The 17,650-nt window shown below is 49.1% G+C and overlaps 1 protein-coding gene across 1 annotated transcript in view; it reads left to right on the forward strand.

Annotated features, from left to right (window-relative positions):
• Window positions 1–17,650, forward strand: part of PCF11 (PCF11 cleavage and polyadenylation factor subunit) — a 254,646-nt gene that overhangs the window by 95,069 nt on the left and 141,927 nt on the right. The window contains exon 11 of the mRNA XM_069203943.1: window positions 14,359–14,473. Coding sequence (XP_069060044.1) covers window positions 14,359–14,473 — 115 coding nt within the window. The remainder of the gene's footprint in view (window positions 1–14,358; window positions 14,474–17,650) is intronic.

Genomic DNA, 17,650 nt, shown 5'->3' on the forward strand with positions numbered 1-17,650 from the left:
GTACCAACTTCATGTCAGCATACCTAAAACACATGTGGAATGAGTGTGGAGTGACTTACAAATTCACTACACCATACCATCCACAAACTAATGGCTTAGTTGAGAGATTCAACAAGACATTAAAAGGCATGATCATGGGGCTCCCAGAAAAGCTCAAAAGGAGATGGGATGTCCTCTTGCCATGTCTGCTTTTCGCTTACAGAGAGGTACCACAGAAGGGAGTAGGATTCTCACCCTTTGAACTTCTGTTTGGTCACCCTGTAAGGGGACCACTTGCTCTTGTTAAAGAAGGCTGGGAGAGACCTCTTCATGAGCCTAAACAAGACATAGTGGACTATGTACTTGGCCTTCGCTCTAGAATGGCAGAGTACATGGAAAAGGCAAGCAAAAACCTTGAGGCCAGCCAACAGCTCCAGAAGTTTTGGTATGACCAAAAGGCTGCAATGGTTGAGTTCCAACCAGGGCAGAAAGTCTGGGTTCTGGAGCCTGTGGCTCCCAGGGCACTTCAGGACAAATGGAGTGGCCCTTACCCAGTGCTAGAAAGGAAGAGTCAGGTCACCTACCTGGTGGACCTGGGAACAAGCAGGAGCCCCAAGAGGGTGATCCATGTGAACCGCCTTAAGCTCTTCCATGACAGGGCTGATGTAAATCTGTTGATGGTAACAGATGAGGATCAGGAGGCAGAGAGTGAACCTCTCCCTGATCTTCTGTCATCAGACCCAAAAGATGGCTCAGTAGATGGAGTGATCTACTCCGACACCCTCTCTGGCCAACAGCAAGCTGATTGTAGGAGAGTCCTACAACAGTTTCCTGAACTCTTCTCCCTAACCCCTGGTCAGACACACCTGTGTACCCATGATGTGGACACAGGAGACAGCATACCTGTCAAAAACAAAATTTTTAGACAGTCTGACCATGTTAAGGAAAGCATCAAGGTGGAAGTCCACAAGATGCTGGATTTGGGAGTAATTGAGCGCTCTGACAGCCCCTGGGCTAGCCCAGTGGTCTTAGTCCCCAAACCTCACACCAAGGATGGAAAGAAAGAGATGAGGTTTTGTGTGTACTGCAGAGGGCTCAACTCTGTCACCAAGACAGACGCCCATCCAATTCCTAGAGCTGATGAGCTCATAGACAAATTAGGTGCTGCCAAATTCTTAAGTACCTTTGACTTGACAGCAGGGTACTGGCAAATAAAAATGGCACCTGGAGCAAAAGAGAAAACAGCATTCTCCACACCTGATGGGCATTATCAGTTTACTGTTATGCCCTTTGGTTTAAAGAATGCCCCTGCCACCTTCCAAAGGTTGGTGAATCAAGTCCTTGCTAGTTTGGAGTCCTTTAGCACAGCTTATCTTGATGATATTGCTGTCTTTAGCTCCACCTGGCAGGATCACCTGGTCCACCTGAAGAAGGTTTTGAAGGCTCTGCAATCTGCAGGCCTCTCTATCAAGGCATCCAAATGCCAGATAGGGCAGGGAACTGTGGTTTACTTGGGCCACCTTGTAGGTGGAGGCCAAGTTCAGCCACTCCAACCCAAGATCCAGACTATTCTGGACTGGGTAGCTCCAAAAACCCAGACTCAAGTCAGGGCATTCCTTGGCTTGACTGGGTATTACAGGAGGTTTGTGAAGGGATATGGATCCATTGTGACAGCCCTCACTGAACTCACCTCCAAGAAAATGCCCAAGAAAGTGAACTGGACTGTAGAATGCCAACAGGCCTTTGACACCCTGAAACAAGCAATGTGCTCAGCACCAGTTCTAAAAGCTCCAGATTATTCTAAGCAGTTCATTGTGCAGACAGATGCCTCTGAACATGGGATAGGGGCAGTTTTGTCCCAAACAAATGATGATGGCCTTGACCAGCCTGTTGCTTTCATTAGCAGGAGGTTACTCCCCAGGGAGCAGCGTTGGAGTGCCATTGAGAGGGAGGCCTTTGCTGTGGTTTGGTCCCTGAAGAAGCTGAGACCATACCTCTTTGGGACTCACTTCCTAGTTCAAATTGACCACAGACCTCTCAAATGGCTGATGCAAATGAAAGGTGAAAATCCAAAACTGTTGAGGTGGTCCATCTCCCTACAGGGAATGGACTTTATAGTGGAACACAGACCTGGGACTGCCCATGCCAATGCAGATGGCCTTTCCAGGTTCTTCCACTTAGAAAATGAAGACTCTCTTGGGAAAGGTTAGTCTCATCCTCTTTCGTTTGGGGGGGGGGGGTTGTGTAAGGAAATGCCTCCTTGGCATGGTTACCCCCTGACTTTTTGCCTTTGCTGATGCTATGTTTACAATTGAAAGTGTGCTGAGGCCTGCTAACCAGGCCCCAGCACCAGTGTTCTTTCCCTAACCTGTACTTTTGTATCCACAATTGGCAGACCCTGGCATCCAGATAAGTCCCTTGTAACTGGTACTTCTAGTACCAAGGGCCCTGATGCCAAGGAAGGTCTCTAAGGGCTGCAGCATGTCTTATGCCACCCTGGAGACCTCTCACTCAGCACAGACACACTGCTTGCCAGCTTGTGTGTGCTAGTGAGAACAAAACGAGTAAGTCGACATGGCACTCCCCTCAGGGTGCCATGCCAGCCTCTCACTGCCTATGCAAGTATAGGTCAGTCACCCCTCTAGCAGGCCTTACAGCCCTAAGGCAGGGTGCACTATACCATAGGTGAGGGTACCAGTGCATGAGCATGATACCCCTACAGTGTCTAAACAAAACCTTAGACATTGTAAGTGCAGGGTAGCCATAAGAGTATATGGTCTGGGAGTCTGTTTTGCACGAACTCCACAGCACCATAATGGCTACACTGAAAACTGAGAAGTTTGGTATCAAACTTCTCAGCACAATAAATGCACACTGATACCAGTGTACATTTTATTGCAAAATACACCCCGGAGGGCACCTTAGAGGTGCCCCCTGAAACTTAACCGACTGTCTGTGTAGGCTGACTAGTTCCAGCAGCCTGCCACACTAGAGACATGTTGCTGGCCCCATGGGGAGAGTGCCTTTGTCACTCTGAGGCCAGTAACAAAGCCTGCACTGGGTGGAGATGCTAACACCTCCCCCAGGCAGGAGCTGTAACACCTGGCGGTGAGCCTCAAAGGCTCACCCCTTTGTCACAGCCCAGCAGGGCACTCCAGCTTAGTGGAGTTGCCCGCCCCCTCCGGCCACGGCCCCCACTTTTAGCGGCAAGGCTGGAGGGAACAAAGAAAGCAACAAGGAGTCGTCACTGGCCAGTCAGGACAGCCCCTAAGGTGTCCTGAGCTGAGGTGACTCTAACTTTTAGAAATCCTCCATCTTGCAGATGCAGGATTCCCCCAATAGGGTTAGGATTGTGACCCCCTCCCCTTGGGGGGGAGGCACAAAGAGGGTGTACCCACCCTCAGGGCTAGTAGCCATTGGCTACTAACCCCACAGACCTAAACACGCCCTTAAATTTAGTATTTAAGGGCTACCCTGAACCCTAGAAAAGTAGATTCCTGCAACAACAAGAAGGACTGCCTAGCTGAAAACCCCTGCAGAGGAAGACCAGAAGACAACAACTGCCTTGGCTCCAGAAACTCACCGGCCTGTCTCCTGCCTTCCAAAGAACTGTGCTCCAGCGACGCCTTCCAAAGGGACCAGCGACCTCTGAATCCTCTGAGGACTGCCCTGCTTCGACGACGACAAGAAACTCCCGAGGACAGCGGACCTGCTCCAAAAAGACTGCAACTTTATCCAAAGAAGCAGCTTTAAAGAACCCTGCAATCTCCCCGCAAGAAGCGTGAGACTTGCAACACTGCACCCGGCGACCCCGACTCGGCTGGTGGAGGACCAACACCTCAGGGAGGACCCCCGGACTACTCTACGACTGTGAGTACCAAAACCTGTCCCTCCTGAGCCCCCACAGCGCCGCCTGCAGAGGGAATCCCGAGGCTTCCCCTGACCGCGACTCTCTGAAACCTAAGTCCCGACGCCTGGAAAAGACCCTGCACCCGCAGCCCCCAGGACCTGAAGGACCGGACTTTCACTGCAGAAGTGACCCCCAGGAGTCCCTCTCCCTTGCCCAAGTGGAGGTTTCCCCGAGGAAGCCCCCCCTTACCTGCCTGCAGCGCTGAAGAGATCCCTTGATCTCTCATTGACTTCCATTGCGAACCCGACGCTTGTTCTAACACTGCACCCGGCCGCCCCCGCGCCGCTGAGGGTGAAATTTCTGTGTGGGCTTGTGTCCCCCCCCCCCCCCCCCCCCCCGGTGCCCTACAAAACCCCCCTGGTCTGCCCTCCGAAGACGCGGGTACTTACCTGCTGGCAGACTGGAACCGGGGCACCCCCTTCTCTCCATTGAAGCCTATGCGTTTTGGGCACCACTTTGAACTCTGCACCTGACCGGCCCTGAGTTGCTGGTGTGGTAACTTTGGGGTTGCTCTGAACCCCCAACGGTGGGCTACCTTGGACCAAGAACTGAACCCTGTAAGTGTCTTACTTACCGGGTAAAACTAACAACAACTTACCTCCCCCAGGAACTGTGAAAATTGCACTGTGTCCACTTTTAAAATAGCTATTTGTGAATAACTTGAAAAGTATACATGCAATTGAAATGATTCAAAGTTCCTAATGTACTTACCTGCAATACCTTTCAAACAAGATATTACATGTTAAATTTGAACCTGTGGTTCTTAAAATAAACTAAGAAAATATATTTTTCTACACAAAACCTATTGGCTGGATTTGTCTCTGAGTGTGTGTACCTCATTTATTGTCTATGTGTATGTACAACAAATGCTTAACACTACTCCTTGGATAAGCCTACTGCTCGACCACACTACCACAAAATAGAGCATTAGTATTATCTCTTTTTACCACTATTTTACCTCTAAGGGGAACCCTTGGACTCTGTGCATGCTATTCCTTACTTTGAAATAGCACATACAGAGCCAACTTCCTACATGGACACATTGCAGTTTCGGGCGAGTCCAGGATATTTGGGATATGATACCTGTGTTTCAGCCTGTATCCTTGATTTCGGTGAGAATGGCTCAGAGGCTGCTGGGCCTCACAGCCTCCTGCATACTGCTGGCCCAACATGCCAGATGGCATATTCAGGATCTGCAGTGGGACCTGAAGTTCCAGTGGGGCGCAGCATCAGGGGAATCTCTCCAACATGGTTCAGATCTCGGAGGGAACTGCGAAAGACCTGCAGTGGTGGTTGTCTAATCCAGATTGGGTCAATGGCAGATCCCTCTCTTCCCCAGTCAGACTACACCTTCGGGAGGATCTTCTATCGCAGCAGCAGGGGACGGTTATCCACCAGAACCTGTCTAGTCTCTACCTCCTTGCATGGAGATTGAGCAGCAACAGTTGATGGCTTTTGACTTTCCACCTGAAGTCTGTAATGTCATCTTTGGAGCCAGGCGTCCCTCCACCAAAATGGTATGGCATGGTGTAGGAAGTTGGCTCTGTATGTGCTATTTCAAAGTAAGGAATAGCCTGCACAGAGTCCAAGGGTTCCCCTTAGAGGTAAGATAGTGGCAAAAAGAGATAATACTAATGCTCTATTTTGTGGTAGTGTGGTCGAGCAGTAGGCTTATCCAAGGAGTAGTGCTAAGCATTTGTTGCACATACACATAGACAATAAATGAGGTACACACACTCAGAGACAAATCCAGCCAATAGGTTTTTATATAGAAAAATATCTTTTCTTAGTTTATTTTAAGAACCACAGGTTCAAATTCTACATGTAATATCTCATTCGAAAGGTATTGCAGGTAAGTACTTTAGGAACTTCAAATCATCAAAATTGCATGTATACTTTTCAAGTTATTGGCAAATAGCTGTTTTAAAAGTGGACACTTAGTGCAATTTTCACAGTTCCTAGGGGAGGTAAGTATTTGTTAGGTTAACCAGGTAAGTAAGACACTTACAGGGCTTAGTTCTTGATCCAAGGTAGCCCACCGTTGGGGGTTCAGAGCAACCCCAAAGTCACCACACCAGCAGCTCAGGGCCGGTCAGGTGCAGAGTTCAAAGTGGTGCCCAAAACACATAGGCTAGAATGGAGAGAAGGGGGTGCCCCGGTTCCGGTCTGCTTGCAGGTAAGTACCCGCGTCTTCGGAGGGCAGACCAGGGGGGTTTTGTAGGGCACCGGGGGGGGACACAAGCCCACACAGAAATTTCACCCTCAGCAGCGCGGGGGCGGCCGGGTGCAGTGTAGAAACAAGCGTCGGGTTTGTATTGGAAGTCAATGGGAGATCTCGGGATCTCTTCAGCGCTGCAGGCAGGCAAGGGGGGGATTCCTCGGGGAAACCTCCACTTGGGCAAGGGAGAGGGACTCCTGGGGGTCACTTCTCCAGTGAAAGTCCGGTCCTTCAGGTCCTGGGGGCTGCGGGTGCAGGGTCTCTCCCAGGCGTCGGGACTTTAGGTTCAAAGAGTCGCGGTCAGGGGAAGCCTCGGGATTCCCTCTGCAGGCGGCGCTGTGGGGGCTCAGGGGGGACAGGTTTTGGTACTCACGGTCTTAGAGTAGTCCTGGGGTCCCTCCTGAGGTGTTGGAACGCCACCAGCCGAGTCGGGGTCGCCGGGTGCAGTGTTGCAAGTCTCACGCCTCTTGCGGGGAGCTTGCAGGGTTCTTTAAAGCTGCTGGAAACAAAGTTGCAGCTTTTCTTGGAGCAGGTCCGCTGTCCTCGGGAGTTTCTTGTCTTTTCGAAGCAGGGGCAGTCCTCAGAGGATGTCGAGGTCGCTGGTCCCTTTGGAAGGAGTCGCTGGAGCAGGATCTTTGGAAGGCAGGAGACAGGCCGGTGAGTTTCTGGAGCCAAGGCAGTTGTCGTCTTCTGGTCTTCCTCTGCAGGGGTTTTCAGCTAGGCAGTCCTTCTTCTTGTAGTTGCAGGAATCTAATTTTCTAGGGTTCAGGGTAGCCCTTAAATACTAAATTTAAGGGCGTGTTTAGGTCTGGGGGGTTAGTAGCCAATGGCTACTAGCCCTGAGGGTGGGTACACCCTCTTTGTGCCTCCTCCCAAGGGGAGGGGGTCACAATCCTAACCCTATTGGGGGAATCCTCCATCTGCAAGATGGAGGATTTCTAAAAGTTAGAGTCACTTCAGCTCAGGACACCTTAGGGGCTGTCCTGACTGGCCAGTGACTCCTCCTTGTTTTTCTCATTATTTTCTCCGGCCTTGCCGCCAAAAGTGGGGCCTGGCCGGAGGGGGCGGGCAACTCCACTAGCTGGAGTGTCCTGCTGGGTTGGCACAAAGGAGGTGAGCCTTTGAGGCTCACCGCCAGGTGTGACAATTCCTGCCTGGGGGAGGTGTTAGCATCTCCACCCAGTGCAGGCTTTGTTACTGGCCTCAGAGTGACAAAGGCACTCTCCCCATGGGGCCAGCAACATGTCTCGGTTTGTGGCAGGCTGCTAAAACTAGTCAGCCTACACAGATAGTCGGTTAAGTTTCAGGGGGCACCTCTAAGGTGCCCTCTGGGGTGTATTTTACAATAAAATGTACACTGGCATCAGTGTGCATTTATTGTGCTGAGAAGTTTGATACCAAACTTCCCAGTTTTCAGTGTAGCCATTATGGTGCTGTGGAGTTCGTGCTTGACAGACTCCCAGACCATATACTCTTATGGCTACCCTGCACTTACAATGTCTAAGGTTTTGTTTAGACACTGTAGGGGTACCATGCTCATGCACTGGTACCCTCACCTATGGTATAGTGCACCCTGCCTTAGGGCTGTAAGGCCTGCTAGAGGGGTGTCTTACCTATACTGCATAGGCAGTGAGAGGCTGGCATGGCACCCTGAGGGGAGTGCCATGTCGACTTACTCGTTTTGTCCTCACTAGCACACACAAGCTGGCAAGCAGTGTGTCTGTGCTGAGTGAGAGGTCTCCAGGGTGGCATAAGACATGCTGCAGCCCTTAGAGACCTTCCTTGGCATCAGGGCCCTTGGTACTAGAAGTACCAGTTACAAGGGACTTATCTGGATGCCAGGGTCTGCCAATTGTGGATACAAAAGTACAGGTTAGGGAAAGAACACTGGTGCTGGGGCCTGGTTAGCAGGCCTCAGCACACTTTCAATTGTAAACATAGCATCAGCAAAGGCAAAAAGTCAGGGGGCAACCATGCCAAGGAGGCATTTCCTTACACATGGCGTATCAACAAATCAGTTGATCACCTCTCTGAGGTTCTCCTCTTTATTCTCTCTCTTGCGGGATCGAGGGATATTTGCCTGACACTTCTGCCTTTTTTAAGGCTACCAGACCAACCTTCTCTTTTCAAATCTCTCATTGTTGGTAGATTTCTTAAAGGCCTCACTCGTATGTTTCCTCTCGTTTATCATGCCCCAGTGGGATTTGAACTTGGTCCTCACATACCTCATTTGTGCCCCTTAGGAGCCGCTCCACAACTGTCCTCTATGACTCTTGATCCTTAAACAGCTTTTTTGATTGCCATCACCTCTGCTCACAGAGTGAGTGAGCTTCAGGCTCTCTTCGAAGCCACCATTCTTAGCAGTGCATCCTGACAAAGTGGTGCTTCGTTCCAGGGCTTCCTTTCTTCCCAGATTGGAAATGCCTTTTCATGGAGGCCAGTCTATCACCTTGCCTACTTTTTATCCTTCTCATGAGAAGAGACTCCACCGTCTGGATCCAAAAAGAGCATTAGTGTTTTACCTAGATCGTACCAAAGATTTCTGGATGGACGATCAACTCTTTGTGGGTTATGTGGGTGCGGATAAAGGGAAGGCAGTGCAGAAGAGGACCATCTCGCAATAGGTAGTCCTCTGCATCAAGATGTGCTACGCTTTGGCGAAAAAGAAACCCCCTGAGGATTTGTGCGCTCATTCAACCAGAGCAACTGCTGCTACCGCAGCGTTAGCACGCAGAGTTCCAGTCCTGGATATCTGCCAGGCTGCAATGTGGGTATACTTACATACATTCACCAAGCATTACTGCCTGGACAGTCGGGTCTGCAGAGACTGCTATTTTGGCCATTCAGTCCTGCAGGACTTTTTGGTGTGATCTTAGTTCGCAGCCCACCACCGGGGGATGGTATTGCTCGGGTATCTATTCTAAGGTAAGGAACCTGTAACTAGAAGTCTCTATCGGATGTACAAGTTATTTACCTTCGGTAACGATCTATCTACTAGACACACATTCTAGTTGCAGATTCCTTACCGACCCACCCATCCTCCCCGCACTGCAAACTGATTTCTAGGGACAGGTACTTCCCTTCAAGGGCCCTAGTTTTGGTGCACCATTCTCAGTGTTCTTCATGGCTCCGCCCTACTAACGTGGACATTCATGAAAAGAAACAAACAGCGCGCCAGCGTGGCGCCTATAAACCGCGACTTCATCACAGTGACCATGACGCCTGCGGAGTCGACCAACGCCACCTAACGGCATGCAGGGGTACTGCTTGGAGGAAAATCTCCGGATCCAGTCTGACACCTGGAGAAATTCTAAGGTAAGTGTAGGAAGTTGGCTCTGTATGTGCTATTTCAAAGTAAGGAATAGCATGCACAGAGTCCAAGGGTTCCCCTTAGAGGTAAAATAGTGGTAAAAAGAGATAATACTAATGCTCTATTTTGTGGTAGTGTGGTCGAGCAGTAGGCTTATCCAAGGAGTAGTGTTAAGCATTTGTTGTACATACACATAGACAATAAATGAGGTACACACACTCCGAGACAAATCCAGCCAATAGGTTTTGTATAGAAAAATATCTTTTCTTAGTTTATTTTAAGAACCACAGGTTCAAATTTAACATGTAATATCTTGTTTGAAAGGTATTGCAGGTAAGTACATTAGGAACTTTGAATCATTTCAATTGCATGTATACTTTTCAAGTTATTCACAAATAGCTATTTTAAAAGTGGACACAGTGCAATTTTCACAGTTCCTGGGGGAGGTAAGTTTTTGTTAGTTTTACCAGGTAAGTACGACACTTACGGGGTTCAGTTCTTGGTCCAAGGTAGCCCACCGTTGGGGGTTCAGAGCAACCCCAAAGTTACCACACCAGCAGCTCAGGGCCGGTCAGGTGCAGAGTTCAAAGTGGTGCCCAAAACGCATAGGCTTCAATGGAGAGAAGGGGGTGCCCTGGTTCCAGTCTGCCAGCAGGTAAGTACCCGCGTCTTCGGAGGGCAGACCAGGGAGGTTTTGTAGGGCACCGGGGGGGACACAAGCCCACACAGAAATTTCACCCTCAGCGGCGCGGGGGCGGCCGGGTGCAGTGTTAGAACAAGCGTCGGGTTCGCAATGGAAGTCAATGAGAGATCAAGGGATCTCTTCAGCGCTGCAGGCAGGCAAGGGGGGGCTTCCTCGGGGAAACCTCCACTTGGGCAAGGGAGAGGGACTCCTGGGGGTCACTTCTGCAGTGAAAGTCCGGTCCTTCAGGTCCTGGGGGCTGCGGGTGCAGGGTCTTTCCCAGGCGTCGGGACTTAGGTTTCAGAGAGTCGCGGTCAGGGGAAGCCTCGGGATTCCCTCTGCAGGCGGCGCTGTTGGGGCTCAGGGGGGACAGGTTTTGGTACTCACAGTCGTAGAGTAGTCCGGGGGTCCTCCCTGAGGTGTTGGTTCTCCACCAGCCGAGTCGGGGTCGCCGGGTGCAGTGTTGCAAGTCTCACGCTTCTTGCGGGGAGATTGCAGGGTTCTTTAAAGCTGCTTCTTTGGATAAAGTTGCAGTCTTTTTGGAGCAGGTCCGCTGTCCTCGGGAGTTTCTTGTAGTCGTCGAAGCAGGGCAGTCCTCAGAGGATTCAGAGGTCGCTGGTCCCTTTGGAAGGCGTCGCTGGAGCAGAGTTCTTTGGAAGGCAGGAGACAGGCCGGTGAGTTTCTGGAGCCAAGGCAGTTGTCGTCTTCTGGTCTTCCTCTGCAGGGGTTTTCAGCTAGGCAGTCCTTCTTCTTGTTGTTGCAGGAATCTAATTTTCTAGGGTTCAGGGTAGCCCTTAAATACTAAATTTAAGGGCGTGTTTAGGTCTGGGGGGTTAGTAGCCAATGGCTACTAGCCCTGAGGGTGGGTACACCCTCTTTGTGCCTCCTCCCAAGGGGAGGGGGTCACAATCCTAACCCTATTGGGGGAATCCTCCATCTGCAAGATGGAGGATTTCTAAAAGTTAGTCACCTCAGCTCAGGACACCTTAGGGGCTGTCCTGACTGGCCAGTGACTCCTCCTTGTTATTCTCATTATTTTCTCCGACCTTGCCGCCAAAAGTGGGGGCCGGAGGGGGCAGGCAACTCCACTAGCTGGAGTGTCCTGCGGTGCTGTGACAAAGGGGTGAGCCTTTGAGGCTCACCGCCAGGTGTTACAGCTCCTGCCTGGGGGAGGTGTTAGCATCTCCACCCAGTGCAGGCTTTGTTACTGGCCTCAGAGTGACAAAGGCACTCTCCCCATGGGGCCAGCAACATGTCTCTAGTGTGGCAGGCTGCTGGAACTAGTCAGCCTACACAGACAGTCGGTTAAGTTTCAGGGGGCACCTCTAAGGTGCCCTCTGGGGTGTATTTTGCAATAAAATGTACACTGGTATCAGTGTGCATTTATTGTGCTGAGAAGTTTGATACCAAACTTCCCAGTTTTCAGTGTAGCCATTATGGTGCTGTGGAGTTCGTGCAAAACAGACTCCCAGACCATATACTCTTATGGCTACCCTGCACTTACAATGTCTAAGGTTTTGTTTAGACACTGTAGTGGTACCATGCTCATGCACTGGTACCCTCACCTATGGTATAGTGCACCCTGCCTTAGGGCTGTAAGGCCTGCTAGAGGGGTGACTGACCTATACTTGCATAGGCAGTGAGAGGCTGGCATGGCACCCTGAGGGGAGTGCCATGTCGACTTACTCGTTTTGTTCTCACTAGCACACACAAGCTGGCAAGCAGTGTGTCTGTGCTGAGTGAGAGGTCTCCAGGGTGGCATAAGACATGCTGCAGCCCTTAGAGACCTTCCTTGGCATCAGGGCCCTTGGTACTAGAAGTACCAGTTACAAGGGACTTATCTGGATGCCAGGGTCTGCCAATTGTGGATACAAAAGTACAGGTTAGGGAAAGAACACTGGTGCTGGGGCCTGGTTAGCAGGCCTCAGCACACTTTCAATTGTAAACATAGCATCAGCAAAGGCAAAAAGTCAGGGGGCAACCATGCCAAGGAGGCATTTCCTTACAGTAAGGAATCTGCAACTAGAATAGGTCTCTACCAGATACATCGTTACCAAAGGTAAGTAACTTGTACGTCAGCCTCTTTCTGCAGGAGTTGCCAAACATTACATAGAACAGGTGGGTCATGCAGGTTTTCCAATGAAACGCTGTACCATATTTTATTTCTTTTGGTCCTTTTCCCCTGCAACTTTCTTTGGACCATTTATCTGTTGTATGCCAGGAAGTGCAGGCTCTTTTTTCCCATTACTTCCACGTGTCTGTTCTATCGTAGACCTTTATCAGCGTAACAACTTCCTACGCAAGAACAAACAAAAAATACTCACGCTGCTCAGATTCTCTCTGCCCTAGATCCCGGATTCTGGATAGCAGCGCTAGAGGTGCAGGATGCTTATCTTAACATCCCTGTCCTGCAGGTTCACAGACCTGAGGGTGAAGGTGGGTCATGATCACTTAGTTTGCTGTGCTCCATTTTGCCCAGACCACTGCCCCTTGAGTGATTGGAAAGGGGATGGCAGTAGTCATGGACTGTATTCAGAGCTCAGCTGTGCCAGTCTGTCCCTACGTCGACAACTGGTTGTTGAAGGCAGGCTTGTCAGTTTGTCGGACAACCTCTAAAAGATAGTGAACCTCTTGAAATAATTGGTGGTCCTAGTCAACCTGTCGATGTCGCACCTGACGCAGAGGCTCCCCCTCATCTGAGCCATCCTGGACACTGTGTGCTTTTGAGCCTTCACACTGGACCAACAAGGTTCAGGACATTTTTGGCTGTGATACCAGTGTTTGTGTCTCTTTCTGGGTCTCATTGAGGATGGCTTTGAGGCTTCTTGGCCTACTGGCTTTCCTCATCTGGCTTGCAGACCATGCCCAGGTAGCCCATGTAAGCTTTCCATTGGGATCTAAAGTTTCAGGGGACCCAGCGCCAAGTGATCTTGCCAGATTTCATCTAGGTGTCGGAGGAGACAGAGGTTCTGTAATGGTGGCTGTTCAACCGCAGTTGGACAAGTGGCAGACACCTTTCCCTAGCCACCTGGGTTAATGGTAGTGATGGATGTCTCTCTTTTGCGTTGGGATGGTCATCTGGGCGAGGTGGACACCTGAGACCCACCTCCACATCTGTTGGGTGTAGTAGTGTGCGATGTACTTTGTGCCTAAGGCTTTCCTGCCCTCTCTGTTAAGGGACGGCTGGTGTAAGTTCTCAGACAACACCATGGCCTTGTGGTACTGCAGCAACCTAGATGGGTTATCTAGGTCCTGTGGCACAAGGCTAGGGAGTTCCGTGCAATATACCAGCAGATGGGATATTTCAAATCCAGGATAAAAGAGCTCTGCTGGCAGTGGCTAGCGACCGCAAATGGCAGTTACACCTGACTGTGTTCAGGACGCCTTCCTACGGTGGGCAGAACTCTGGCTTGATCTCTTTGCCACTGCAGAAACCACACTATGTTGGTGCTTTTGCACCCTATAATTCCCGAGAAGGGTCTCTCTCTCTCTCTCTGAGATATATTCCACTTAGAGTGGATCACAGGAATCCTGTATGGCTTCCCACAGCTACCTCCCATGTCCTCGTTCTGAATAAGATCAGGAAGGACTGGGACCAAATCATACTGTTGGCTCAAAATTGAGCCAGAAGAGAGTGGTACCCAGAACTTCTGACATTGAGCATTCGTCCTTGATCAGGCTGCCAGTTTGGGAGGATCTTTTGTTGCAGTAGAAGGGCAAGGTCCTGCACACCTTCCACAGTGAATTGGCTTTGCCTCAGGGGTGATTAAAACATGGGCTTAATGCCTTAGTTACCCCCTCTTTCCTCCATTTCTGACTTGTGTTCACATATCTGTAATCTGCTAATACACTACCCTTTACATCGAGCACAATAGCATAAGTGACTGGGACTCTCTCAGTCCAGGAGATAATATTTTTGTATAAAAGTATAAATTAAAAAGAGGCCATAGGAAAAACAAAAAACAGTATTAAAATCTATTCAAAATGTGTATGTTTTAGTCGCTACTTGATTCTGCCATCATTAAAAAGTGACCCTGCTGTAGGAATATAAGGGACCTACACTGGGGCTTAGCCTGGCATGCGAGGTAAAGTGGGTACAGATTAGTTGTAGGGGACACCCAGGGGTCTAAATTGTCATACTTAGGTGAAAAAGCCACTCACTGTAATCTTTCAGTTGTTTTAACACCATATCTGACTGGTGACACATAAGGCTCACTGGTGATGGGTATAAATACCACTATTAAACTTTTGTCTTTTAGAATTAAATGAGACCGCAAAACCGCCCAATTCAGAAGAGGAGGAAGAGGAAGATGACCAAAGTGAAGATCCAAGCATTCCAGATCTCACTAATTTCGCCATCGAAGACTTAAGGCAGTAAGTTGGTTGTGTCACGCTCAATACATGTTCACTATGTAATTAAATAATCATATACAGTAGTTCATATTCTAATTGGTTGACATGTCATCCTTGAGGTCTCCCTTTGCACTGCATAAGATGACATTTTGTTCAGAAATTGGAATTGAGGCACTGCAGCAAATGTGATTTATTTTAAAACCTTAAATGTTATGCATAATACATCAGAGTGAAGGGCAGAGTAAGAGGTACTTTTTAGTTGAAATACATCTAAAAAAAAGTTAATTATTCTGCAGGAAATATTTGATTCTTTGCACATATGTCCTTCAGCCTTTGCCTGCATTCAATGAGGGAACAGTCTGGTCAGAGAAGTTAAGGCTACAGATCAACAGTCCAGCTCTATTACAGACAAACCAGTTTTGCGCATAAGATGTCAAAAGAATTATTAGATAGTCCTTTTCCTTGTATTGACCGCTCCAGTTTCTGCTATCTTGGCCAAGCCAGTCATTAGTACTAGAAGCATACAGAAAACAAAACCAAAGTATTTCTAATTTTTTTAAATCCTGTTTATTGTCTGTAAGATTTTTGTGAGTACTTAAGGTAGTCTGATGTTATAAGGCCAAATCCAGATCTGGCCAGCAAGGTTTCAGTTTGGTGTTTTCTTTTTTTCTACCTCCCTTAACTGCTCTGCTGTTTAGTTCCTGTACTCTAGGAACCTTTGATCGGTACCTTAACAAACCCTTTCTTTGTTCAGCTAGTGTCTGGGGAAGATGTTAAGATAGGCTAATTCTGATCCTAACTTTTTCAAGCAGTTATGGTACCTACCTTTGTGGAGATCCTGATGCTTTTAGAGAAAGTTACAATAGGATCAGTGCACTGACATCAGTGGAACAGTATACCTGTTATTTCCTTGTCAAGATAAAAGGTCCCGAGCAAAACTGTAGCCTATTTTGTATTTAAAGATTTGCTTGTGAAGAGGAAAAATTTAGGATGCTGGCCCTATGTCAAATTTTCCCACATTTTCAAAAAGGCAATTGGCTGCACGACCTGGATCTGCAGAACTCCTGTTTTCATGTACTCGTAGCAGAAGTCTCACATTTTTGCATTGATTCAAGATTGGCGAAAATGCCTGCTAGTACAAAGTGCTTTATTTTGGACTTCTTTTCAAAAGTTGACAGTAGTTACTGCATACCTCCGTAGCAAAAGTGTTATTTCGTATCTGAGTGATTTCTTAGTCAAAGCTTCCTTAGAAACTCTTACAGGACCTACAGTTGACAGTACGTCTACTGTTCAAAGTGGGTCTTCATCTGGCTATACGGAAATCAACATTAACTCTAACCATGCCATACTTGGCACTAAATACTGGAAAAGGAAATGTATTTCTTGAGATTTATTTTGTTTCACCAGAAATGCCAGCGACTTAGAATAGCATAGTCTCCTTCAGTTTGTCAATTTAATTCTTTATTCCTGCGTATATGACCTTGTGTATCTTGCTACTCTGTGTGGTTGTGCAGTGTGAATCTGTTCTGGATTCACTTGCTATGCATTATTGTAAAGAAATGGCTCCCTGTTGCAGTTACCCCCCACTTTTTGCCTGATGCTGACTTGACTGAGTAGTGTGCTGGGACCCTGCTAACCAGGCCCCAGCACCAGTGTTCTTTCACCTAAAATGTACCATTGTTTCCACAATTGGCACAACCCTGGCACCCAGATAAGTCCCATGTAACTGGTACCCCTGGTACCAAGGGCCCTGATGCCAGGGAAGGTCTCTAAGGGCTGCAGCATGTCTTATGCCACCCTAGGGACCCCTCACTCAGCACAGACACACTGCTTGCCAGCTTGTGTGTGCTGGTCGGGAGAAAATGACTAAGTCGACATGGCACTCCCCTCAGGGTGCCATGCCAACCTCACACTGCCTGTGGCATAGGTAAGTCACCCCTCTAGTAGGCCTTACAGCCCTAAGGCAGGGTGCACTATACCACAGGTGAGGGCATATGTGCATGAGCACTATGCCCCTACAGTGTCTAAGCAAAACCTTAGACATTGTAAGTGCAGGGTAGCCATAAGAATATATGGGCTGGGAGTCTGTCAAAAACGAACTCCACAGCTCCATAATGGCTACACTGAATACTGGGAAGTTTGGTATCAAACTTCTCAGAATAATAAACCCACACTGATGCCAGTGTTGGATTTATAAAAAAATGCACACAGAGGGCATCTTAGAGATACCCCCTGTATTTTACCCAATTGTTCAGTGCAGGACTGACTCGTCTGTGCCAGCCTGCTGCTGAGAGACGAGTGTCTGACCTCATGCGGTGAGAGCCTTTGTGCTCTCTGAGGACAGAAACAAAGCCTGCTCTGGGTGGAGGTGCTTCACACCTCCCCCCTGCAGGAACTGTAACACCTAGCAGTGAGCTTCAAAGGCTCAAGCTTAGTGTTACAATGCCCCAGGGCACTCCAGCTAGTGGAGATGCCCGCCTCCTGGACCCAGCCCCCACTTTTGGCGGCAAGTCCAGGAGAGATAATGAGAAAAACAAGGAGGAGTCACTGGCCAGTCAGGACAGCCCCTAAGGTGTCCTGAGCTGAGGTGACTCTGACTTTTAGAAATCCTCCATCTTGTAGAAGGAGGATTCCCCCAATAGGGATAGGAATGTGACCCCCTCCCCTTGGGAGGAGGCACAAAGAGGGTGTACCCACCCTCAGGGCTAGTAGCCATTGGCTACTAACCCCCCAGACCTAAACACGCCCTTAAATTTAGTATTTAAGGGCTCCCCTGAACCTAAAGATTTAGATTCCTGAAACTACAAGAAGAAGAGGACTGCTGAGCTGAAAAAACCCTGCAGAGGAAGAACAGAAGACACCAACTGCTTTGGCTACCGGCCGGTCTCCTGCCTTACAAAGAAACCTGCTCCAGCGACGCTTTCTCCAGGACCAGCGACCTCTGAATCCTCAGAGGACTGCCCTGCTTCCAAGAGACCAAGAAACTCCCGAGGACAGCGGCACTGCTCCAAAAGAACTGCAACTTTGTTTCAAGGAGCAGATTTAAAGACCCCTGCAACTCCCCGCAAGAATCGTGAGACTTGCAACACTGCACCCGGCGACCCCGACTCAACACCTCAGGGAGGACCCTCCGGCGACTCCGAGTCCGTGAGTAACCAAAGTTGTCCCCCCTGAGCCCCCACAGCGACGCCTGCAGAG

The sequence above is a fragment of the Pleurodeles waltl genome, chromosome 8 (genome assembly GCF_031143425.1).
Source record: "Pleurodeles waltl isolate 20211129_DDA chromosome 8, aPleWal1.hap1.20221129, whole genome shotgun sequence".
Lineage (NCBI taxonomy): Eukaryota > Metazoa > Chordata > Amphibia > Caudata > Salamandridae > Pleurodeles > Pleurodeles waltl.